Source organism: Pseudorca crassidens, chromosome X (assembly GCF_039906515.1).
Source record: "Pseudorca crassidens isolate mPseCra1 chromosome X, mPseCra1.hap1, whole genome shotgun sequence".
NCBI lineage: Eukaryota > Metazoa > Chordata > Mammalia > Artiodactyla > Delphinidae > Pseudorca > Pseudorca crassidens.
The window spans coordinates 127824542-127849729 of record NC_090317.1 but is presented as its reverse complement, the minus strand read 5'-3'; the positions used below and the strand labels follow the sequence as shown (position 1 = coordinate 127849729).

The following is a 25188-nucleotide window of genomic DNA, read 5'->3' as shown; positions in this document are numbered from 1 at the left end:
GGTAGCTTCACAGGTAGGGCGCTTCACAGCTAAGCACCTCACAGGGTGCTTCCGGGTAAGACCCGTTGTCCCGTCAAGAGAAGGAACCTTCCGCCTGCTCAGGAGCTGGCTGGCTGTCATCTCTTCTGTCCAGTCTTCTTCCGGCTGTTGTTAGAAATTAGCCTCGCCCTAGTTATAGAGAGTAAATACCGGTTTTTATTCCTCTGTCAAATTTGGAGACTGTCAAGAAATGTCACGTATCTACTAAATTACACAGAACCCATGATTTGGTTGTCATCGCCATGGGTGACAGCAAAGGAGGTTGTTTGTAAAACCCACGCGCCCTGAGGATGTTTCCTTGGTATCCCTCAGACCTGTGTCTTTCCCTGTTTCCTGTGACAGATAATCATTCGAAACCAATGGAAATAGACGGAGACGTGGAGATTCCACCCAATAAAGCCACCGTCCTTCGGGGCCATGAGTCTGAGGTGTTCATCTGTGCCTGGAACCCTGTCAGTGACCTCCTGGCTTCCGGGTAAGGGTGTCCGGCTGGGGGTGCCCAGGGTCTGGGTGTCCGAGTCCTCCCTCACAGGACATGCGCTCCCCCTCCGTACCTTGTTGGTGGCATCTTCCCAGTGAGTGCAGACCAGGGCTTGGGGCGCCCCGAGTACCTCAGGCTGTGCAGAAGTGCCCAGTCCAGCCGTTTTCTCAGCGGGCTGGGGAGAAATGCACAGACATTTCAAATCACTAAGTGCAAAAAAAAGGTCGGGAAGAGAAAACCACTGTGAGTCAGCGATATCGAAAAGACGGAGGACCCCGTGCCGAGGATGCCCGACCTAGCCAGACAGCAAGTAGTGATGAGCATTGCTGGCCCTGGGACCGGAAGCTGAATGCTGTGTGTGTTCCTTGCACAGATCTGGAGATTCAACCGCAAGGATATGGAACCTCAACGAAAACAGCAACGGGGGCTCCACGCAGCTCGTGCTGAGGCACTGTATACGGGAGGGGGGGCATGACGTCCCCAGTAACAAAGACGTCACCTCGCTGGACTGGAACGTAAGCCTCCGCCACCGCCTAGACCCTTGAACGTCTGTAAACCACAGCGAGGGCCGCCGTGGTGCTGATGGAGCCGGGCAGACGCAGGAAGGGGGCAGTATTGTTGGTCAGCCCACCTGGGGGGCTGGCCCCCGTTTCTGAGCGCTCCTCCCGAGGCCCTCCGTGTTGGCGGACCTCTAGCTGGGTGTTCCCTAGCCACACGTTGGCAGGATGGAGTCTGGTGGTTTTATCGGGGAACCCGTTCTGCTGGCGCTCTGTGAGTTGTCACGAAGGGAAGATGACTTTCCCCCCTGACGCTTCAGCACCTGTGTTACGTGCATTTAACACGTGAGAGACACAGAGCTCTCTGACTTCTTTTTTTTTTTCTGATTGGAACATCTTTTGATTTTCTTGCCCTTTATCCTGTTTATGCATATTCTGTCATTTCACCACTCTTCCCCATTTGCACATATTTTTAAGAGCTCACCTAAGTCTCCAGGAGTCTCACGCTAACTTTTCGTACCGTATTTTCACGGACGTCGTCAGTGGTGAGGGGTTGCAATCTGTTTTCCTTGCCCCCTCGCCTCCTTGATGGTTGTATACGGGGAGCCTGTTTGGTCTCACGTTTTCATTGAAGGGCAGTGCGAGCTAAAGTAGGCCAGCGTGACTGATGAGTCTCGTGACTGGGAACCTGTTGTTGACGTCAGGTGCTGCCGCCCAGGGATAATGCGAGGGGCCCTTTTCCACTGCTGCCCCTACTAAGCTGCTTCTGTCGCTCTGTGTTTCTCTCTGGCCTGCAGAGTGACGGCACACTGTTGGCTACAGGTTCCTATGATGGTTTTGCAAGAATATGGACGGAAGACGGTAAGTCCTGACGCCCTTGTGTTGGGGTCGGAGAGGAGGTGCTTGGCCTGTTGTCATCCGGGGAACAGACTGAGGCCCGGAAGTCACCCCGCTTGCTGTGTTTGTGTTTTACGTACCAGGTAACCTGGCCAGCACCTTAGGCCAACATAAAGGCCCCATCTTTGCCTTGAAATGGAACAAGAAGGGGAATTACATTTTGAGTGCTGGAGTAGACAAAGTGAGTGTTTGCTTAAGATACATTGCTGTCCTCTGTAGGTGCCTGTTTATGTTTAATCTCAGATAACATCATGCTTTCTACGAATTCTGAGAATTCCGCCTCCCGTTAAGAAATCAGAGGGATCTGTTTTGTTTGCTCCTGTGGTTTTGGTCTTAGTGTTCATTTCTAGCACATCGTGTCTTCATGTACCGTAGACTGCTCTACAGACCTTTATCAAAGCTCTCCCCCGGCCCGTCACACCTTTTTCCTTGAGGTTCATAGTTCACTGATAGAAAGAAGAAAATCCCCAAATTGCGTTTGTCCGCTGCTTGAAGAAGCCCACTGGCGTGGGGTGTCCTCTGCATAAACTTACCCCACCCGCCCAGGGTGATCTTAGGAACACAAACGGTTTTCTCTCCCCAGGCTTCCGTTTTCCCAATCTGATGACTTGTTGCATCGCGCTGTAGACCGCAGGCTTCCCTGAGGGCAGGAGTAAGGTAGACACCCGTGCGAGGGGCGGGGCTCACTGGGATGATGTGGCCCTTTTCACAGAGGGGGAAATGGAGCCCCAGAGAACTTCACTAATTTGCCTCGGGACACATTGGTATAAAGTCGGATGGGAGACTCAGGCCCTGGACGCCAATAACAACTGCCCTGTAGCTTTCACACTCTGCCAGAGAATTCTTTGCATCTTCAGGTCCTCCCTGCCCCTGAGGCCGTTTTTTCTAATCATTTTGAATTTTCTACCTGATTATCTTCTGTTTCTACCAGGCGATGAACTGGATGGTTAGTGGAAATGCACATTTGGAATTCTAGTAGCCTCTGAGTCAGACACTATCTACCATGATTAGTCAACCGTGGCAGGAATAATAGTTGCTTTCTGTAAAGTGATACGTTCTCGGGGAGGAAATGTAATTTAGGGATGTTGACTTTGACCTTCAGCGCGAGCTTAACCCAAAGTGGCTAAAGTGTACTTCAGTTTCTTGAAAGCTTTTGTGTAAGGAATACTTTCTTTTGCCCAGTGCATATTTAACGTTACAATTGTTGATGGTAGTAGGTGAAATTGTATCAGAATTGTGGAAGGGTTTATATGTTCTCTGCCTTGCCAGATTTGTGAGTGGCTCAATTAAGAAAAACAGTTATACTCCATCAAACAAAAAATTGTTGGGAATTCCCTGGCAGTCCAGTGGTTAGGACTCCGCACTTTCGCTGCCAAGGGCCCGGGTTCAGTTCCCGGTTGGGGAACTAAGATCCTATTAAGCTCTGCGGCGCAGCCCCCCAAAAAAGGCAAACTGTTAATTGGTCTGGAGCTGACCGAAAGTTTCAGAGACACTCATTGCTCTGAGTACTTCCTCTGAAAATTACTGCTGTCGATACGAAATAGAACTAGTTCTTCTTAAAGTAAAATCTTTACTAAACGTCATTGACAGGGAGGTGTCCAGGTTCCAATTCAGTTGAAAATTCCAGTTGATTAAGAACTAATTCCAGTGGTCTTCATCGAGCTGCCAGATGGCTTCTTCCCTAAGTGTCTCCCAACATTAGTACGTTCTTAAGCATTTGTGATTTACTTTGTTTTCCGGGGAGGAGATCTTTTTTTTTTTTTCTCCTTATATATAGACCAATAAATCAGTGCCAGACCCCAGTGTAACCCAATTCTCTACTCTGTCTAGTGATCCCAATTCACGGAGTGAGTGACGGTCAGGGGAATTTTCAGAAATACCCATTTCTGCAGCTTTTCATTGGGAAAAGTGCCAAAAAGGTGTTTATCGTTACAGTTTTTTCAATAGTTTTTCATGTTTGGGGATAAGGGGGATTTCCCGCCAAAACTGGTAGTTTTGCGAATATCAGTTCCAGCTGCTGTGTCTGGTGGAGTAACCAGCGCATGTGGCCAACTTCATGAGTGTGACCCTCCAGATCGTTAAGTGTGTAAGAGACACCCTGGATTCCAAAGACACGGGTGAAAAAGAGAATGCCAGACATCTTGTTGATACGAGTATATGGATCTTATGTTGAAACGATAATATTTTCGCCATGCTGGAGTGAAATGAATTTTGTTAAAATTAGTTTTACTGGTTTCTTTTTTAATTTTTTCGTGTGGTGCCTGAACATTTTAAACTCCCTGTGTGACTTGCATGCTATTTATATAGTGTTGATTGGACAGTGCTGCTTTAGAAAAAAGAGGGGCTCACTGCATTTTCTTATATCATAAATTTTACTAGAGAAAACTTTGCAAGAAGAAGAGTAACTAACTTTTTTTTTTTTTTTGCGGAGCACAGACAACAATAATTTGGGATGCCCACACAGGAGAGGCCAAACAGCAGTTTCCGTTTCATTCCGGTGAGTATTTTTTTAAATTTCCCTTTTTATTCTTTGTCATTCAAAAATAATAATTCAGAGTCCTAGGAGGTGTCCCTTAAAGTAATGGTGAACGCTTAGAGGATGGCAGGCACGGAATATAGCTGGTAGGGAGGAAACCCTTCTCACAGGAAGCACTGCTCTTGAGGCCTCCAACATACAGATGCCCTTGGCGCTCGCTCGCTCAAAAGTTTCATTGCAAAGCTGCGAACCAGCCCCAGAACTGGTGTGGGCTCCCTTCTGCTGCTGCCCCAAGGGCGCTGTGTCAGGGGCGTCCCTAAGACCTCGCCCGGCGTCAGCAGTTCACCCAGGACGACTCCCAGGGCGTGCAGCTGAATTCATAGCGCAGATGTATTACAGTAAAAGGATACAAAGCAATGTCAGCAGAGGGCAAAGGCACATGGGGCGAGATCCAGACCTTCCAAAGGTAGTCTCCTGATGGAGTCGCGTAGGACGTGCTGGGTTTCCCCGGAAGCAGGCGGTGATCATGCGTGTGATAGGTCGTGTGAAGTCAGCAGAGCCTGTGCCCAGCATTTCTGGTTCGTAGGCACCCTGTGCCCGCCTGCACCCGAATGCTTCACTCCCAGGAGGAGCGTGGGATTCAGTATAAACCACGTTGTTTGCACAGACGGTGGAGGCACAGAAGCCGTTCTTACCAGTTAGGGCATGGTGGGAAGTCCGAATTCCCAGACTCGGGCCAACGCCGTCCTTGCCGCCAAGCCTTCCTACAGGGAGCAGCGTCAGGCCTGCAGTCGTCTTGCCTGCACGGATGTGTAGCTGCTGTTCTCAACCACACACGTCTGTGTTTGTGTTGGGTCCTCACCAGGCCACGTGGGGCAGCCAGGGGTCTAGGGAGTCCAGGTTCCCAGATTCCCCCCTGATGCTTCATGTTCCGTGGGACTGAGTCCTGTTGTTAGATGTGGTCTCTTATCTGAGGACAGAGGTGGAAACTAATAAACTTTTGGGAGAAGCTGGCTTGAAGTCGCCAGCAGGGCGTAGGTGCCGCTTCCCTTCACGGGAGGCGTCTGCTCCACTGAGAGGGAATCACTGAGTGTACAGGGTGCACGTTTTACTGTGTCAGGTGGCCCCGGGACAGTGTTTAGGAGGGGAGCAGAGGGGCTTTCCTGCTGGGTATTTCTGGGTGCCTGGCGATGGTCTGAACCAGAGGACTGGCCCCGAGGACTCCCCAGGACGGTGCATCTCCTCCGTGCCCAGGGAGGGCTCTACGCGGGGGACATGGTCCTGCAGGGAGCAGACTAAGAGGAAAGGTCCCGACCAGGCCTTGACACGACTGGGACACGTGCGTGGACGCCAGCATCTGTGACTCCACGCGGCACTCCGTTCCCTCCTGACGGAGGCAGGCCTGGGAGGCGCCGGCTTGCACCCCGCTACCCCGGAGAGGCAGCCCACCTCTTCCACGGCTGTCCTTGGGACCACACCGGACACACCTGCTGGGGCTGCCAGTGAATTTTCTTGTTGCTTTAATCTGATACCATTGATGATGTGGAAGTTGGTGGACGTTTTATAGAATATATTTCCCCACGAGGAAATGGGCAGGGCTCCAAGAGCAGGCAGCTTGGCATCCCGACCTGTCTGTCTGTGTCTGTGTGTCTGTGTCTGTGTGTGTGTGTGTGTGTCTATGTGTGTGTATGTGTCTGTGTGTGTGTGTCTGTGTCTGTGTGTGTGTACGTGTCTGTGTGTGTCTGTGTGTGTACGTGTCTCTGTGTGTGTGTGTGTGTGTCTGTGTCTGTGTGTGTGTGTGTGTGCCTGTGTGTGTCTGTGTGTGTGTGTCTGTGTGTGTGTATGTGTGTGTCTGTGTGTGTCTGTGTGTGTGTCTGTGTCTGTGTGTGTGTCTGTGTCTGTGTGTGCCTGTGTGTGTGTGTCTGTGTGTGTGTGTCTGTGTCTGTGTCTGTGTGTGTGCCTGTGTGTGTGTGTATGCGCCTGTGTGTGCACGTGTCTGTGTGTGTGTCTGTGTCTGTGTGTGTGTGTGCCTGTGTGTGTACGTGTCTGTGTGTCTGTGTGTGTGTCTGTGTGTGTGTGTGTGTCTGTGTGTGTGTCTGTGCCTGTGTGTGTGTGTGTCTGTGTGTGTGTGTGTGTCTGTGTCTCTGTGTGTGTGTGTTTGGAGCGGGCAGAATGTACAAAGCACTCCCCACTGTCTAGCTGCACGACATTTCTGTCACCCCGTAAGGAGACCCCTTGCCCGTGAAGAGCTCGCTCTCCCTTCCCCCTTTCCCCATCCCCGGCACCCCCGTCTCCAGGTTTTGATCTGTGTGTGTCGTCTCCATGTCAGACCTCTGTGCTGTAGACTCTGCAGACCAAAGCAAGTGAGCCTGGTGGGTTTCCATCCTGTTTGGCATAATCCCAAGACCATCCCTACCTCTGCTGCCAGGACGGATGCAGTGACAGGGCAGAGGCGTAGAACCCCAGGTGTGCTGACTTCTGTGCTCGCGTGGTGGGGGATATCTGTGATGAAGAGAGCTCTGGCTTCTGTTTTTCAGAGGATGATTTGCCCAAAATAGCCATCAGTAAGGTTCGTCTAACAGTTTTATCTTAAGAGTTCGTGTACCAAGGCTTCCAGTGGAAATTAGTATTCCCAGAGCATTCCCAAGGTCCATGCGACGGCTTTCCATCCCGCAGACCACATGCCCCTTGTGTCCTGAGAGAGCTTCTCAGCTGCGGTGTTGCTGCCCACGAGGTCGACCCGTATCCCGTTGCTGGGGCAGGAAGCTCTGTGTGTTCTCTGCTCTTTCTTTGCGTTGACAAGTGGTGTGGTAGAGACTGTCCAGGATGGAAGGAAAGAAACGGTGCTGTTTTTCAGGAGGAAGCGCAGGCAGGGAGAGCGGTAGGGGCACCTTTCCTTAGCATTTGATGGGTTGATCTGTGAAACCGCCTTGCCCCGTAGGTGTTCGCCATGAAGGCCTGGTGGGGCGCGTCCGCTGTTTACCAACAGCAGGAAGTGTCAGCTCAGAGCCTGACGGCGTTCCCCCGCTCAGCAGTGACAAGGAAGTGTTACCAATCGACTACTGATAACACGCGACGGCTTGGATAGGTTCTCAAGGGGGTTCTGCCGCATGGAAAAAGCCCGTCTGCAAGGGTCACGTGCTGGATGACGCCATTGACATAACATTCTCGAAATGACGAAATTTTAGATGTGGAGCCAGAGTTGAGGGGTGGTCCAGGGAGGGCTTGGTGTGCTGATAACGTGGCACAGGGAGGTCCTCGTGGTGATGGAACAGGGTTCCGGATCTTGACTGCGGTGGTCGTTACACAGGCCTGCGCGTGTGATCCAACAGTGCCGCACTGCACACACGTGGCGCGCGTTCACCTTCTGGGTCTGGGCGTTGTACTGTAGGGGCATAAGATGCCACCAGTGGGGGAGGGGTACAACGTGGGGCCTCTATTACATCTCTGCAGCGTCCTGCGATTCCGTAAGCATTTCAAAATTAAATTTTGTTTTTTAAAAAAACAAAGTAATGCTTGGCTGTACCTAGACTGCTGCCGACGGTCAAACCTCATTGGCCAAGTGTGGGCAGGGAGGCCACACAGACCCCCAGCATAGCTTAGCCCCACCCACACTGGATGGTGAGCTCCCGGGGGGAGGGCAGGGTCCCGGCAGCAGCATCGACGCAGAATGGGGCCAGACACCTGAGCACACAGCATCCTCCGTTTAGATGGCAGGGGTGCAGCGCACGTTAATTCTTAACGGCCAGGTGCTGGTCACCAGCCCCCGAAACGCCCGCCAGATTGTCCCTCTTCCAGGCGTATTAATTGCACACACCGCTGCAGAGGCTGGCCCGGGAATTCGTGATTTGGCTCCTGCAGTGTCGTAAACAGCAGCAGCTGCGGCTTTGCTCTTCGCGCTCTGGCTCCCGGGAACATCCTTCTGACCAAGTGGATCCGGTTCCTTTGTTCCACTGGGCACACGTAGGAAATGCAGCAGAAACCGTGGGCCCGTGCTGAACCGCTCTGCAGGGGGTGTGACACACAGAGATGCACGCCCTGGGGTGTTGAAAGAGCCTGCTGCCTCCCGGCCACATCCTCCCACCCGTAGCCTCTGTGTGGGGACAGAGCTGGACAGGGGAGCCAAGGGGATCCAGCCCTGCGGCTGTGGAAGGCTGGCGCGTGTGCACGGGTGCACCTCTTGCTTTAAGGCTGAGCACGGGAGGGGCAGTCCGAGTTAGCGTATCCTGAGGAAGCTGGATTCTTCTCCCAATTCAGTGCTGACCTGCCTGTAAGAAACACACGTGGGACATGGTCAGGGATCGATCTGTCGATGAAGATCTCACCAGGGGCTTGCAGGACTTAACCCTCTGTGTGTCCAGAAACAAGGAAGCGTGTGGAGAGAACAAGGATGCTGAGTAGTCTCTCGGGGAGGTCGGGAGAAGGGAAGAGGGCCGTCACCATCCCCCAAACCTCACAGAGCTCTTGGAGCCACTCGCCCCTGAGAAAGGCCCAGGAGCCAGAGGCAGCGTTCACCATAAGGTCACTTGCGTCCCCTCAGGCTGTCCCCTTGTCAACGATGAGCATCCTCCAGTTGGTGGAATGCATTCATTGTGTGGTGGGGGATTTTTTGGGGCCGCGGCACGTGGCCTGCGGGATTTCAGTTCCCCAGCCAGGGATGGAACCCGGGCCCTCGGCAGGGAGAGCACGGAGTCCTAACCGCTGGACCACCAGGGAAGTCCCTGTGGGAGATTTTCTCAGTGCGGATACCTTGAACACAGGGTATGAAATCTTTTTCCTCTCCTCTCTACCTAAAACACATCCAGTCAGCCCAGCACAGTGATATTCCTGGGAGCGGCAAGGTGCGGGAGAAGACGGCGTGCTTCTCCCCTACTCTGTCTCACCTGTGCCAGGGGAGCAAGAGACTGCGCTTATGCCGCCCGAGGTGTCACGGGGTCTCGCTCCGGAGGCCTCTGGGCATCCCTCCAAATGGGAAGGACAGACTTTCAGGTCTGTGGGGGACAGAGGCTGTGTTCACACTGGGGGTGCTGCTTTATCTTGTCCTTAGGCATCTTGACTGTGCTGTTACTTCTTCTAAGTCGCCTGAGCTCTGTGCACAACTGCTAAATGCAAATGTTCCCCCCTGACCATTTGCTGCTCCACAGCCCCTGCCCTTGACGTGGATTGGCAGAACAACACTACCTTTGCTTCGTGTAGCACAGACATGTGTATCCACGTCTGCAGACTCGGCTGTGACCGCCCGGTCAAAACGTTCCAGGGACACACAGTAAGTGCGAGTTCTGACTGTGGGGCTCAGGTTCGTGCGAATGTGCTGGGAGCTGGGAGCTGGCTCCTCTCTGCCCAGAGTTAAAGGATGCTGTGACTGCAGACCAGTTCTTGTGCAGCCCACTGCTCCTTGGGCTGTTGTAGCTATCTCAGGTGATTGGCTAACCCAGTTATCCATCTGGGAAGGCAGTGTAAAAAAAAAAGTGACCTGAGATGAGCCAGATGTTGGATTTTGCAGGAAAGACTTTAAAGTAGCTATTATTAGACTGTGTGAGGAAACAGAGGAAAGGCTGTTTGTAATGAGTGAATAGATGCAGAAGGGCAGCAGAGGAAGGAAAACTGTTCTTAAAACAGTCAAGGGGAGTCTCAGAATTGAGAGGTAGACTGTCTGAGGTGAAAATCTTAGTGGATGGTGGAGGGGTTGCAGAAATACGGTTAGTAAACCTGAGGAGAGACCACAGGGGCTAGCCAGTTTGAAGAACTGATAAAAGATTGAACAAATGAATGGAGGCTCAATGACCTACGGGACAGTGTGAAGAGCTCTAGCATATATGTGTAATGGAGAGAGAAGAAAAGAATGGAACGGAAAGATTATTTGAAACGATGATTTTGCCAAATTTTCCTAAATTTGGTGGAAAACAACATTCAATCCAAGAAACTCAAGACACCAGCTGACTTCTCACTGAATTCCTTTTTTAATTAATTAATTTTTTTTATCGAGGTGTAGTTAATTTACAATATTATATAAGTTTCAGGTGTACAACATAGCGATTCAAATTTTTGAAGATTATAATCTATTTATAGTTATTATAAAATATTGGGTATATTCCCTGTGCTGTACACTATATCCTTGTAGCTTATCTATTTTATGCGTAATAGTTTGTACCTCTTAATCCCCTCCCCCTGTCTTGCCCCTCCCCCTTCCCTCTCCCCAGCAATAACCGTTAGCTTGTTCTCTGTATCTGTGAGTCTGCTTCTTTTTTCTTTTTTTTCTTTTACGCGGTACGGGGGCCTCTCACTTCTGTGGCCTCTCCCGTTGCGGAGCACAGGCTCCGGACGCGCAGGCTCAGCGGCCATGGCTCACGGGCCCAGCCGCTCCGCGGCATGTGGAATCCTCCCGGACCGGGGCACGAACCCGCGTCCCCTGCATCGACAGGCGGGCTCTCAACCACTGCGCCACCAGGGAAGCCCTGCTTCTTTTTTCTTATATTCACTAGTTTGTTGTATTTTTTTGGATTCCACATATAAGTGATAGCATACGATATTTGTCTGACTTAGTTTATTCACTAAGCACAACACCCTCCAAGTTCATGTTGTTGCCAGCGGCAGAATTTCATTCTTTTCTTGTCTGAGTAGTATTCCGTGTCTGTGTGTGTGTGTGTACCACATTTTCCTTATCCACTCATCTGTTGATGGACACTTAGGTTGCTTCCATGTCTTGGCTATTGTAAATAACGCTGCTGTGAACATTGAGGTGCGTGTGTCTTTTCAAATTAGCGTTTTTGTTCTCTGGATGCATCATCAGATCCTCCCGCATAGCCCATGAGGCTCTTTGCAGCCTTTCCCTGGCAGATCCCTCTAGTGTGCAACGCCCCCGCCTCTACCCCGGTCCTCCTGGAGGACCTGCTGGCTTTGAGCGCCTCACACCTGCACTGTTCCCCACCTTTGACTCACGGCGTCCCTTGCCACTAACTTACCTGACATAAGTTGCGTTGTCCTTGGCACTTGCGTTCCCTTAGTACCCACTTCCTCCAGCATCTGTCCCTACAGGTCCCTGCTTCCAAAAGAAGGTTCTTTCAGAGCCCAGGGACCAGTTGTCCCGTTACCATCTTGTCGTGGCTATAAACAGACCCTTCTTTTTTAATTTTTCTGACCTAAACTTACTTCTCCTCTATGCCTAGACCGTCCCTGAGCTTTCACTAGGAAATCTTTGTGACTTGCCGTATGCCCCATTCGGGACTTTTGTGCCATCGCACCACCTGGCTCTTTAAACGGGTCTCATTGCAGCCCATCATTCCACACACGCTGTGAGCTAAATGTAGTTGAGCTGATTTCTTCCCGAGACCCCGTGAGCCGTTTCTGGGTGCTTTCTGGGAATTGTGACTTGGGCTGCAGAGGGAGGGAGAGGAAAGTCCACTTGCACCCTGGAAGATGAGAGGGGGTTCGACTGGGGACAGTCAGTGGGCACCAGCTCCCTCTTGCAGGCAGGTCCTTGGAGATGCGCCCTCGGGTTCTGTTCTCAGCAGTTACACTCAGAGCCTCCCACGCTGCCCTTGTCCCCGGTGCGCACCTCTCACCAGGCACCGCCTCTCTTGGTGTCCTCCTGGGTCCGCTTGCCTGTGCGCACACACTCTGTCCGACCACCTCGACCTCCCGGGCTCACCCACAGGCCTGCTCCTTGTACTGCAGGCTCCAATCCCTCCCTTTTTTCTGGGCCTTCCACCACGGGTACCACATGGAACACAGACGCAGCCTTATCCCTCCCTGTCTCGCACCGTTCAGCACTCAGTGCCCTTAGCAAGTGGCGTGACCATTACCATTTATCATCCAAACCAGAGCACTTAGCAGCGTGGGATTAATTGGGAAGTTAATTATGGGTGTGAAATGAGTTAATTGTTAGGCTGCAGCAACAGGCATGAGGGAACGGGACGGGGCTCCACGGTCCCCCTACTAGAAATGGGAGGCCCGAGACCCGCGGCTGGCTCCCGCCGTCTCTCCCCGGCCCACCCCGCCGGGCACATCGTTCCCCGCCTCCACTCAGCTGCAGGCGGCTCCCTTGCCCACGGGAGCATTTGCCTCGTCCTCCAGGATTTAGCCTCGAGGTCCCCTGGCCTCCAGAACCGGAAGGCCGCCTGCGGCCTTGTTCCTTTCTGCGCCTCCCCCCCCCCCCCCCCCCCCCCGTCCCCTTCGCACACTGGCCCGCCTGCTAGAGCTTTCCATATGGGCCGAGTTACGGCGTTCTGTTTACTTGGCTCTGTTTGCTCTGGAAGTAGCCAGGTAACGTGTGCTCGTCTGCGTGTGTGTGTTCAGGTCACATCGTCTTGGGCCTGGGTTTACCCCTCTGGCAACCTTGCTTCTTTACGTTTCCTCCCCCTCCACTCAGCACCAAAAGAGACATGTCCTGACAGATTTAGACAGAGCGGGCAGCTGCTGTATCAAGAGTGAGCAGGGAAATGACTTTCCGAGTCAGCTTTAAAATAACTTACAGGTCTTCCTGGTTTTACGTGCTGCCCTTACGCTGTGTAAATTCATTCGGCTTCCTTCCTAGTTGTGATTTTTTTCCTTAGAGAACTGAGATGGGGGTGGCTGGTTGTGTGTGGCACACGGCTGTACATTTTGTGTCACGGAGCTAGGCGGAGTAAGGAAAGGGGGCATGTGCACGTGGCCTGGGCGTGTTCTTTTCTATCCAAGGTGGATGCAAGTAAGCTTTTTGCAGAGAGGACGGTGCGCTCCTTCCCCCTGCTGGAAGGTTGTATTACTGCGCCCAGGCCCTTCTTTCTTTTTGAAACCCTTTGCTCTCTTTCAGAATGAGGTCAATGCCATCAAATGGGACCCTTCTGGGATGTTGCTAGCATCCTGCTCTGATGACATGACATTAAAGGTAAAGCATTCTAAAAGGCTGAGCCGTTTGACCCCAGATGACCCCCTGTACTCAGTGCTGGTCTTAACATTCACTGCTCCCCCGGCTGCATATTCTGTTCTGAGCGCTGTTCCCACTTGGCAAATGGCAAGTCGCTGTCCTGCAGTGACCTCCTGCTTCATCCTGCCCTTCCTGCGGCCTTTCTCATGGGCGCCCCCTAGTGTTCAGCCGGCCCCTCTGCTGGCCAGTCTGCCAGCTGCCCACCCCGCTGGGCGTGAGCTTCCCAGAGGCGGGAACCTAAGGAACGCTCCCAGCAGGGATGGTGGAGAACCTCCCCCGGTGGGAGAAGCAGTCGTTGCTCATCTTGTCCCCAATGTGTTCTCTAGATCTGGAGTATGAAGCAGGATACGTGTGTTCATGACCTTCAAGCTCACAGCAAAGAAATATATACCATAAAGTGGAGTCCCACCGGGCCAGCCACCAGCAACCCCAACTCCAACATCATGCTAGCAAGGTAAAGGGGAGACAGCCCTCAGCCCGGTCTCGGTTCCTAAAAGTAGCCGTGCTCACTGTGGCTGAGCCAGCAACATGGCCGGGAAACGTTATTCATATCCAGAGAGCCCAGAAAATGTTGCCAAGTTGTCTTCCAAATGTGCTTACACCCTTCCAAAGAACGGAGAGGCGGCTGATTTTGAAAGGGCCCCGAGACATAAATTATCACGTGACGGCTAACTTGAGGTAAGGACGGTCTTAACCATGAGGCTGGTGAGAGGAATCAATACATGTCCGGGCCCCCGGCACTTTGCTTTCCTGATGGAGAAAGGAAACAATTCAGCTTGGACCTCGGGCTTGGTGTACTTGGTTCAACTTGGAGCTGCAGGTGGTGACAATGCTGAATGGTGGTAAAGTCTCCCCAGCCGCAGCCAGATCTGACCTAACCGTTTATACAGTGAACGCCCCCCTCCCGCCAGCACACCAGCATTGGAGGCAGAGGAGTGGCCAGTCAGTCAGATGCCAGAATTGGGAAGAGTGGTTGTAAGTCACCACAGTGGCCTCCGCAGAACTACGTCACTTAGGCTGCGGTCAGCAGACTTGTCCCCGCGCTCATTGGACCCCATGCACGATATAACGTTCCAATCCCAATATGATATTTTAACACGAACCTTTAGAAAAACGAACTAAAGAGATTCTGAGGCTGAATTTCCGGATTACTTAGGGGTCCGGAGACCGTGATCCAACAGAGCGTGGGTGTGTGTTTAGCTGTTTGGCCTGGGAAAGACCAGGCTTGCAAGGAATGTTTCCCTGCCAGGAAGCACGAGTGGGTTGGTTCTGTATAGGTGCAGAGAACAGGGTTGTGGGGAGAAGTGGCAGGTGGCATGGCCCTCCTATAAATGAGGGAGAGCCCTCCGTCTTTGTGGTGTAGCTGTGGGGTGGGCGGCCTCGCCCGGCAGCAAGGACTCTTGGAACTGAGAGGACCGACCCCAGGCCACCTGTTAGAAAACACTGGATGGAAGTCCCACATCGGCTGAAAGGCCTATCCAGAAAGACACGAAGGCTGTTACTCTCTTATTTCAAGTAACTGTCGTGAAATCCACTTAAATGTCTAGGGTACAGATTTTCTTTATAACTTGGAAGGTGCTTTGTATCACGTGGCACCCGTTAGGAGCGTAAGCGGTCGTTCTACTTAACGAGCATAGAGGGACATGCTGCTGCCTGGAAGCCCCTGCAGAGAGAAGGAGCGCCGGGTGAAGCATCTTTGTGCTGTGTACTCTTCTTTCAAATTTGGAAATTACTGAAATTTGCAGCTCCCAGGAGTGCGATTGTGTATTTGGATGCAATTATATTTTAATTCTGTACTCGCTCGGTTTGGTATTTCCCCAAATACGGCTCTCAGCACTGTTTTAGTTGGCAACGATAGATGTTGTGTTGGTAAGTTGTGGGAGCACTTTAGAAAATGTAGTGAATACAAAAGTACGTATCATTCATATCTTAGAAAAACACACAGACAAATGAGTATGGACGTCAGTTTGTTTCCCTCGTAACAGCACCCAAAAAAAGGAGAAGATTTGTTTTACGACCGTGGCTTTGTTTTCAGTGTATCTGGTTCACGGTTTAGAAGAGGAAGAGTGTACCCGCTTGTTGTCTCGAAACGTAAGAGCCAGGAAGGGAGAGCAGCGCCTGCTGTCCGTGCCGCGTCTTAGGGAAACAGTCGGGACCCCGCGTGTGTTGTGGTGACGTTTTCTCTCCCGTCTTTCCAGTGCTTCGTTCGACTCTACAGTTCGACTGTGGGACGTGGAGCGGGGTGTTTGCATCCACACACTCACCAAACACCAGGAACCAGTCTATAGTGTAGCTTTTAGCCCCGACGGGAAGCACTTGGCCAGCGGCTCCTTTGACAAGTGTGTGCACATCTGGAACACTCAGGTAATTCCCTGATTCCCACTGCCCACTCCTCTCCAGAGGGAGCGCCCCCACAGTCGTGTTTTTGGTGGCCCACGCCCAGAACGGCAACCAGGGAATGAGTGTGTGCTCAGGAATGCCTCACCTCAGACGCGGAGCCGTGACACAAACCCCAGCTCCCCGGGTGGACCCCAGACCCGGTGCCATCTGCCCTGTGTTCCGTGGGGGCGGTCGGTCTTCCCCGCCAGGGACGCCCATCGACTCGTTGCTTTTTCTGAGTCCTTGGCGGGCAAGCCCTCCACCTGCCTCTTCCTTCTCTTGGGCATGAGCAGTCACCTTGGAAGATCGTAACCCAGTCATCTTCCCACCCGAGACGCTGCCCTGTGGGTACTGAGGTCTAGGTCAGAAGTGGCATTCCATCCGAGCTTTCCAGGGGGAACGGCCGTCCGGGGGGAGGCCAGCCGTGACCGCCTCTGCTCCACACCAGCTCCTGTAGCTTCTTCAGGGAACAAAATCAAGGACCATGGGGAATATTCGTTGGCTGTTGTCATGGCATTTTGATTTTTTGAAGGGAAGTGTTTTATGTTTGGGTAGCAGCAGGAATGTCCCTGTTGGTTGTGCTGTCACAGAAGTAAAAGGAGACGGTGTTTGAGTATACTGGGCTCTTGTGTCTCCTGCTAATGGAAGAGGGAAATGTGCTATGGGAGGGATCACTGCAGACAGCCAGCAATCCATCCTGTGTGGCCTCAGGATGGATGAAATGGCCTCTCCTCTCCTGGTTTTCTGGGGGGTTTTTTTTGTTTGTTTCGTTTTGTCTTTTGTATTTTTTGGCCGCCCTGTGCAGCACGTGGGATCTTAGTTCCCCGACCAGGGATTGAACTCGTGCCCCCTGCAGTGGAAGCGCGGAGTCCTAACCACTGGACCGCCAGGGAAATCCCTCCCCTCCTGTTTGTTCCCACGCTCCTTCCCGATTCCTTTAGGTCTGGGTGGCATTTGGATGGATGTACTTTCTCAAGCCCGCTCCCCCTTGTGGCTGGTGCAGGGGGGCGGTTCGGGAGCCACGTTAGCTGGCGGGGCGGGGCGTTGGGGCCCGAGGGTGGTCCACTGAGACCTCAGGCTTCCCAGGAGCCGCCTCACGTGCTCATGTCTTCTCCGCGAGTAAGAGGCGACGGCGGCCCTTACGTGGAGCCAGCCTGGTGCCGAGCCCAGCTTCAGAGCCCCAGATGGGCCACCCGGAAAACAGACATTAGCGTGTAGCCGTCTGTTCATGGAGCTCTCGCTGGAAATAGTGATGGATGGATTTCTGAAATGACATCATCAGTTAGATAACTCCTGCTGTCAGCAAGTCATTAAATCATTTTACCCCTTTACTTACTTTTTTTTATAAGTCACAGAACTCTTTGAGACATGTCGAGGGTCTCCTTAATCCTCAGTGCGATGGACGCCTTCTCTAAATATAAACACACGCGAGATCTTGTTGACGTGCCCCTTCCCCGGCTGCCTCAGTCCCCCTGCCACCCTCGGTCGCTGGCCCCCGGGAATGACCCCTGGGAGGCGTGACCTCGGCTGCAACATGTTTAGGTCGACTCCGCGGGCTGCCGTAGGTCAGCTGTGCCCCCCGTGGCAGCAGGTCTGAGAGGCGCGTTACGGCCACTGAAAACTCCGTTAGCTTCTATGTTTGAACGTTTCTGTGCCGACACCCTGGGGGTCCACGTCGGCGCTCTGCATCGTGAGTGACGGTGGCTTTGCTTTGCAGAGCGGAAGTCTCGTCCACAGCTACCGAGGCACCGGCGGCATCTTCGAGGTGTGCTGGAACGCCCGAGGGGACAAAGTGGGCGCCAGTGCGTCGGACGGCTCCGTAAGCAGCACCCGTAGTTTCCGGGGGGGCGGAGGGCTCGGCGGTGGAGACGCGAAAAGTCAGACCCCTGATACCCGCGGGGGCTTCCGGCGCTGTGGTGGCCTCCGAGCGCCGCGGCCAGTGTGTTGGTGAAGGAAACTGCTGGGCCTCTGCGAGCAGCCGTCTCTCTGACTTCCTGAATGGCGTTTTCTCCGTGAAATTGGTGGTCCGCAGCCGGGGTGATTCTGCCCCCTGGAGGACATCTGCAGCGTCTGGAGGCGTTTTGGGTGCCACCGCTCTGGTCGGGGGGCTACTGGCATCTGATGGGCGGAGGCCAGGGCTGCTGCTCAGACCTCCTGCAGGGCACAGGACGCCCACAGGAGAGACGTGACCGGCCCCAAGGAGCGCAGGTGCCGAGGCTGAGAAACTTGGTCCTGCCTTGGCTCCCAGCCTGCTGGGCCCTCTGCTGATAAAGGCCCGACTTTGCATTCCACGGGTCTCCGGGGTCCCGGTGGCCCTCTGCTGATCCCCTAAGATGTCTAGCTTTTGGATTCACGCCTGCACTTGGAACTGCCATGAGCTGTAGGGCAGGTGGCAATGGGCGGGCTGGCTGGCCAGATGTCAGCCCGGCCCCAGATGTGTGCTCAGGTGTGTTTTGCCCTCTGCCCCGCCGTGTCGGTGTCTGGTCTGTGACACCCGCCCATGGCTGTGGCCACCCCATTAGTTCCCAGCATAGCCCTTGACCTGGCTGTTCCCCTCTGTCCTGTTTGCCTGGGGTTGGTTGGTCAGATGCTCAGACGTTAGCCTGTCGTTAGAGATGCTCTGAACCCTCTCTACTGTGTACCAATAAAACTTTGTAAAAAGTGGGTAACAGGCTGGATTTGGTCCACAGGCCGTTTGCCATCCTCTGCTCTAAAGGCGTCTTGTGTCGTGTCTCGAGATAACAGGAACTTTCTCTCTCCTTCCAGGTGTGTGTCTTAGATCTGCGAAAGTAAACACGAAGTATTTTAGAAACAAGAAGAGAATTCTAACGGACCAGCAGTGAATGTGTGGGGTTGTAGCACTATTCAAACACGATTCTGTCAGCTCCAAAACTGTATGAACTTGACCTTAGAGTGTACTTTGAAATCAACTCATCCCTGGCCACAGGAGTCTCTATTTTTTTGTAATCTTTATCAAGAAGTTTAAAACAAAAACATACACACAGTCATATCAAAGGGGGAAAAGAATGGTTTCCACCTGGAACATTCAGCCTGGGAAGCACGAAGCCACCAGCTAGACGGTGCACGGTTTGGTTTCCATCCAGAACAGGCTCTGATGGCTGAGAGGAAAAGAAAAAAAAAAAACTGTGCCAAAAAGAAAAAGGAAAAAAATGCTGTGATAAACCAAAAGGGGGGTGGGGAATTCCTCACGTGGTGGGTTTTGTTTTTTTTCTTCCTAAAAATTTGGACACTACAGTTACTCTCACCAGGATGTTCAAAGACCAGTTTGTACGGATGACACGGGCAGCTTTGTAATCCCAACACTTTCTATTTTCTAGACTCTTTGTCACGTGGTTTTTCTATGGGCTGGAATCCTGTCGTCTGGGGGCCTTGGGTCTGAGGTGGAAACTGTTTTGGGTTTGTTGCTTCTTTGCTGATGTCGCCTGCCCCCTCCACCTCCTTCCTTCCTTCCTTCCTTCGTGGTCTTGATTGGCATCACGCCCTCACAGAGTCTCTGACAGGCGGGGCTTTCTCGCCCTCCCCTCCCCTCCCCCCTCCCCCTCGCGCACTCTCTCCGCCCCTTCCTCATAGTTGCTTCCCATCTTAGGTCTCAAGGGCACTTTTGGCGCATAATAAGTGCTTTATGTAAGAAGGCAGGGCAGGGGGACTTTTTACTGGAGGATGAAAAAAATAAGTGACTTATAAGAGAAAGAACCCAGAGTATTTTTGGAGAAAAAAAAATATTTTTATGTTAAAACAATTTTAAAATCCTAAAATGGCCATCAGACATAGAGAGCTTTGTGTGATTCATATTTAAAAAAAAAAATAAAGTTTAGGAAGACACAGGCAGGGTCTGAGGTAGCTTTTTCCCTTCACTTTCAGCCTGTCGAGAGGCAGTGAGGAATCTGTGTGGGAAGGGGCCAGCTCTGGGGTCGGCGTTGGGACTGTTCTACAGCAGAGAGGAAACTCCGGGCCCTTCCAGCTCGAAGACGACCTTGGCGTGTTTCAGGGTGTGTTGACCACATAGTAGGCAGCAGGAGAGACCTGGAGAAGCGTGTCTTTGGACCCAAGAAGTGTTCCCAGGACCAGCGGCGTGAAAGGGGCCGTCACAGCCGTCCACTGGGCAGGATGCCGCCTGGCATCGTTCGGGCCGCGGGGCCACTTGTGGTCCCCCCACCAAGAGCACCTCGGCTGGTCCTTGCACAGCTGACGGGACGGGCTCCAGGATCTCACTGGGTCTAATATCGACAAAAACGAACAGGGAGAGAGGTTTTCGGTCCTGAAGGTGAATTCCGTAGGTAGAGTGTCACTAATAATTTCTGTCCCCTTCATAGTTTCTTCCTCTTGCAACAGAGGAGGAGAAAGGTTTTCTTTTTGTAATAATGAATCTTTTTACTGTTTTTAAAAAATTAAACGTGGCTTTGTGTTCCTAGAGGAGTTTTCCTTTCATTGGATCAGGTGACCTTTGTACTTTTGTTGTCGTAACCCGACGCTGACCCATCTTTTAAATTAGCAGCGGGGGAAGCAGCGGAAGACAGGGCCTCTGGGTTCGTCCGTCTTCCTGCAGCCACAGGCTGGGATGGGGCAGGGGGCCGGGCCCGGGGGGCTGGCGGCAGGCAGGGTGCAGCCGTGTGTGTGTGTGCCAGCAACAAGGCCCGGTGTCACTTAGAGGGTGCTGTCTGTCCGTGGAGTCAAAAGGTAACGGGCAGAGCAGACCAGGCCCTCCTGCAAGCCTCGGGTTGTCCCGGGACCAGCCCCGCGAGCCAGAGTGCATTCATCTTCCTCGGATCATTTATGGGCCTCCGTGGATCTGTGAGTTACTCGAGCCCCGTCTGCAGGAGACCAACACGTGCCCTGGTTATGTGGGAGCGGAGCGTTTCACTTGGGACCTGTTGCCTAAACGCTTGGCCTTTAAGAAGATCAAAGTCCTCCAGGGTCTCCACTGCCGTCTGTGAAGATGGCAGATGTCCCCGGGCGCACTGGTAACGCCCTGCCACCAAGAAGGTACTAGGTTTGGGGTGCAGCTCGGGGGGGTCTAGACGAACACCATCTGGACCCCCTCACCCAATGGAAATGTGTCACGTCTGCAGGCATCTGCTGTCCAGGGTCAGGACACAGTTTGCGTTTGACGAGCCAAAGCCTGCTGGCGGGTGAAGACGGTCGGTTCGCGACACGATGCTCACCAGACGGTCGGCACCCAGGGTCTCCAAGCGCCGACTTTAGCCTCTTGGTAAATCTGAACCAGTTGGGACTTGCCGGGTTGGAGCCGAGGGCTGTGAGGCCGCTGACACGGGGCTCGATCCCGGCCCTGGCAGTGACCTGAGGCTAAGGAAGGCAGACCGTCCGCGTTCCTGGCGTCCTCGGCCGGCCACTGGGAGGGAGCCTCCCAGGGGCCCCAGGGAGGCAAGACGAGGAGGCAGCCAGCGCCCCTGGAAACCCGTCCCCACTCTCAGCAGGACGGCAGCTGTGCCCTGAGCCGCAGACGCTGCTTACCAGCTGCACCATGCCAGCCAGCGCTCAGCGGACGCGTCCCTGTCATCGGTGCCCCGTGGCTCGTGTTAGCATTGGGCGTCGTGTACAGCTTCTAACACTTGGAAGTAAAAGCCTCAGTCTCGGTGACCAAATGGGACCTCGATTCTGAAAGCAGGAGTAACACAACGACTCTCCCCGGGATTTTTGGTTGGGTTTGCGGTGACTGAGAACTCATTCTGCGCACACCTGGGAAAGGGATGCTGCCCCACGGGGCACGTCTGGCCCCACGTGACACCCAGAACGTGACGTTCGTTTTGTCTTTCTAAAAAGAGATCTTGGAGCCAAGTGAAGTGCACTTTGTCAAACGTAAGGGTCTGCTTTTGTTCCTTGTTGTTTTCCCTTTTAACCTCTGTTCCACCTTTTTCTTTTTTAATCGTGTTTCTTGTCAAACGCAGAACCATTCCTCCCGCCGCTCACTGAGGTGAATTCTGGCTTCTGCGGATTTTATTGTCTGTGTCAGACGTGCAGCCAGATGTGCTTCTGTCCGCGTTTTCCAGATTCTGTTCCATCCACACGGCCCCCGTCTCGTGCTCCCTCCCGCCCCTCACCCTCATGCGCTCCCAGAAAGAGAATCACCTTGTGCGTCGTAGCTCATTTGTTTCAAGAGAGAATCAACAGATTATATTCAGTGTCTTGAATAAATTGCTCTATTTTGATAGAGAACTTGGTGGGTGTCTTTCTTCGTCTTGGTCGGCACCTCTGGGGCCCACGCTGACACCCCTGAGTGTAGACGGAGCTCTGCGTTTTCTCCAGGAATAAACGGGAGGGCCGCTTTCGGGGTCGCGATGGCAGGAGGGTCAGCTGCCCCGTTACGATAGAAAGGGAACATGCTTTTTAGTACGTTTCCTTTGTGTTACTGTGTTTCAGGCTGGCTGTTGTAGAAAGTCAAAGCGGATGAATTTTCTCCTGTCAAGTGGGGTTGGTTTGCTGGGAGTTGGAGTTCAAGGATGAGCTTTGAGTAGTCAGCAGAACCTAAGGTGGTAGGATACTGGTGAGCGGACACTGGGCACGATGCGGACAGACATCTGGAAACGTTGACCGGAGTCTGCTCTGTGCCAGCCGCGGCCAGGTGTTTCCACTGACGCCACTTTCGTCAGTGAACGGATGTGACGTAGCTGAATTGAGCCGCTGTCCCCGTGGTAGGCAGACGCAACGAGACGGGCTGCGTTTGGCTGTACACATGGGTCACAAAAGAAGGTCGTGGTGTCGTTTCCTCTAATCGCAGCTCGATCCTGGGCTGGAACAGAGCCAGGGGCTGGCCCACCCCTTCCTCCCTCTGCCCCAGTGTTGTCTGGGGTTCAGCCTTGCCTGGTTTTGTTTTTCTCTTTTTTAAGTCTTGCCAAGTTGACCAAGCGTGTTCCCACGTGGTGGATTTGGGGTGAAGCTCTGAGCACCCCAAGCCCTGCTGCTAAAGCCACGGGGAGGCCCCGGGGAGACCTTTGTAGCAAGCACAGTGGGCTTGCACAGCGCGGGGCAGAGCTTCCCGGGATAGATGCGTGTGGGACGCGGGCTCTGGTGGCTTCAGCAACGATGCTGGTGGCATATTCATAGCTTCGAAGGGGTTTCTGTGTGCTGTGAAGGAAACTGGGTTGAGTCCAGATTGTCCAGCTTTCATCCTCAGATGCATGGAACCCATTGCCGCAGTGATTCTAAAAATGTTTGTCCGTCGAGGCTCCCACTTTATTTCGGGAACCCAAGCTTCCCCTCACTGCGCAGAGACCTTTTTTTTTTTTTTTTTCCGGCTGCCCACATGTGGGTGCTGTTCCTAAGGTCCTTGAGGTGCTCCTTATATTCACGGAAAGGTTTCTGTGCACCTGTGGGTGCTGGTGGCGGTCACTGTTGGTGGAAGCCTGCAGATCACATGGTGAGATGCATGAAAAGGGCTGGGAGAGGGTGGGAAGCAGATAACGTACCCTTACAAAAAGACGCAGAAGTGGGTGGAATGTTGTTTTTCTTTTTCTTCCAGTCTGGCTCCTTTTTCTCCCAAGTGTCTTCATCCATTTGCAAGGTAAGCAAAGGAAGACGCAGCTCCACCTGGAGGACCACGTGGGGGTCGCGGGGAGGGGGACCCGTGATGGGGGAGGGCTTGGGGAGCCTCGGGGTGGGGGGAGGGTGGGGGGCGGTACCCATGGTGGAAGGAAGCAGGGACTGTTACAGTGTTACCTTCTCCTGAAACTTGAAGTGAAATCCTCTGGGGGATGGGGGACTCCTATTAGGAATATACTTACCCTAGAGCAAAGTTCTTGAGAGAAACGGCCACCAGAAAACACAACTGTAAACCTCGAAGAGGGTATCTTTGGAATAGGGGGAATAAGTAGACTCATTTAAACGTTTCTTAAGGTGTGGTAAATAAACTGGCCAATAAATTGAAATCAAACAGAAGCCACCTGATAGGAGCAGGCTTATCTTTGCACCCAAGCTACACTCCCAGCTACACCTGTCACGTGCAAACTCCTGGCTCTGGGTCCCAGTTCCCTCCCCTTTTCAAGAACCTTCCCATCTCCCATCACCATCGGTTCCTCTCCCCTAGATCTTTCCACGTATCGTCCCAGCTACCATCTACAAAACAGTAACATAGCAGCCCCCTGCGGCAGCCAGCCTTACACGGAAGTTGCTGAAAGCCAGGCGTGGTCTGTCGTGATCTGCTGTGCTCGCTTGTTATTCCCGGGAGCGACCGATAGCATCTCTGTCCCCAGTGCCCAGGTGTAGCTTAGGGCGTGGCACGTAGCCACGGGAAGGCATCCACTCACCGGCTCACTCTGCCTCCATCCCAATCGAAACCACCCTGCCAGCTGTGACGCTGACACCCCATCTGCTGAGAGAGGTCCCTTTAACCAGATAGTCACAGCAGCCTGAGTTCTCACGTGCAAGCTCTGAACCTGACTGTGGCTAATGTAAAGCCAACAGAATGGGTGAGGATGACATTGAACACCTCGGGGGGAGCCTCTGGAGAACCAGGCTTGGGGGCCGTGTTCGGCTGCAGGACTGGGCCCATACACGTAACACCAGGTGCAGACGCGGCGCTGGGAGCTGCCCACACCTTGATACTGGACACTGGGCTGGCCCCTGAAAGCACACCCCGGATGCCTTCCGAAGCAGACACACCAGCTGCCGACCCCTTTCCAGCAGTGCTTCTGCACGGCCCATGGCCTTGGGCACCCGCTTCCAGCTTAGACTTGGGACACGAATCTGATTTTCTGCCAGGCCCATGCTTTGCTCTAGCTGCGAGGGAGCCTGGGAGAGTGAGCAGCTGGCAGCTTTGCTCTAGAGTGGGGTTGAGGCTGTGCCTCATTCAGCATGGGGAGTCCTCAGAGGACGGGCTTCTGATGCTGCGGGCAGATGGAATGTCGATGCAGAGATTAAGAACGCAGATGACACCCGGGAAGTTCAAACTCCTTCACACCTGCTGGACGCTTTGGGTCAAGGTGGCTGGGACGTCGGTCCATCTTGAGGAGCACGCAGCCCTGGGTACCACGGTCACAGTCATAGGATGCCCTGAATCCATCTGCGGCCATGTGACTCCAAAAACACAAATCTAGAAGCATCCTGGACAGCTTTTCTAGAGCAGGATGGAGTCCTAGTCTTGATATAAACGAGGGTCACATGGCAGAGCTGACTGCAGTGTCCTGAGGAAATGGTGCCTTGCCTTTCGATAGACTTACCTAGGTGGCTTGCGTCTCCAGGGAATAGTATACACAGTATTTTTGCCCCCAGATATATATGCACATGTATATGTTCAGTATCTATAGTATACAGATTTTATGAATAGCCGACCGTCTGCACTGCCCATCCCCCGGCCAGCGGCTCCTGCGGATGCGGAAGACCCCCCCACGGGTGTGGACCAGGGCCTCTGGATTTCGAAATCGTGCGGGTCCTAGAACAGATCTCTCATGGATATCAAAGGACGACTCTCTATATAATTATATATGTGTACTTTATATATGTAATCTATATTTCAGCTGATGGAAAGACGGAAACGTAG

At 53.1% G+C, this 25188-nt stretch overlaps 1 protein-coding gene across 8 annotated transcripts in view; it reads left to right on the top strand.

Moving 5' to 3' along the window:
- Nucleotides 1-20106, top strand: part of LOC137216322 (F-box-like/WD repeat-containing protein TBL1X) — a 231348-nt gene extending 211242 nt beyond the window's left edge. For 7 of the 8 annotated variants that reach the window (XM_067722255.1, XM_067722252.1, XM_067722257.1 and 4 more), the window contains 11 exons: nt 382-514; nt 894-1035; nt 1815-1878; nt 1998-2095; nt 4351-4411; nt 9535-9656; nt 13182-13256; nt 13622-13749; nt 15494-15659; nt 17392-17493; nt 18441-20106. In XM_067722255.1, the coding sequence (XP_067578356.1) occupies nt 382-514; nt 894-1035; nt 1815-1878; nt 1998-2095; nt 4351-4411; nt 9535-9656; nt 13182-13256; nt 13622-13749; nt 15494-15659; nt 17392-17493; nt 18441-18467 (1118 nt within the window). In that variant the 3' untranslated portion in view covers nt 18468-20106. The remainder of the gene's footprint in view (nt 1-381; nt 515-893; nt 1036-1814; nt 1879-1997; nt 2096-4350; nt 4412-9534; nt 9657-13181; nt 13257-13621; nt 13750-15493; nt 15660-17391; nt 17494-18440) is intronic. The other variant, XM_067722258.1, reaches the window with a different exon arrangement.
- Nucleotides 20107-25188: the final 5082 nt, after the last annotated feature.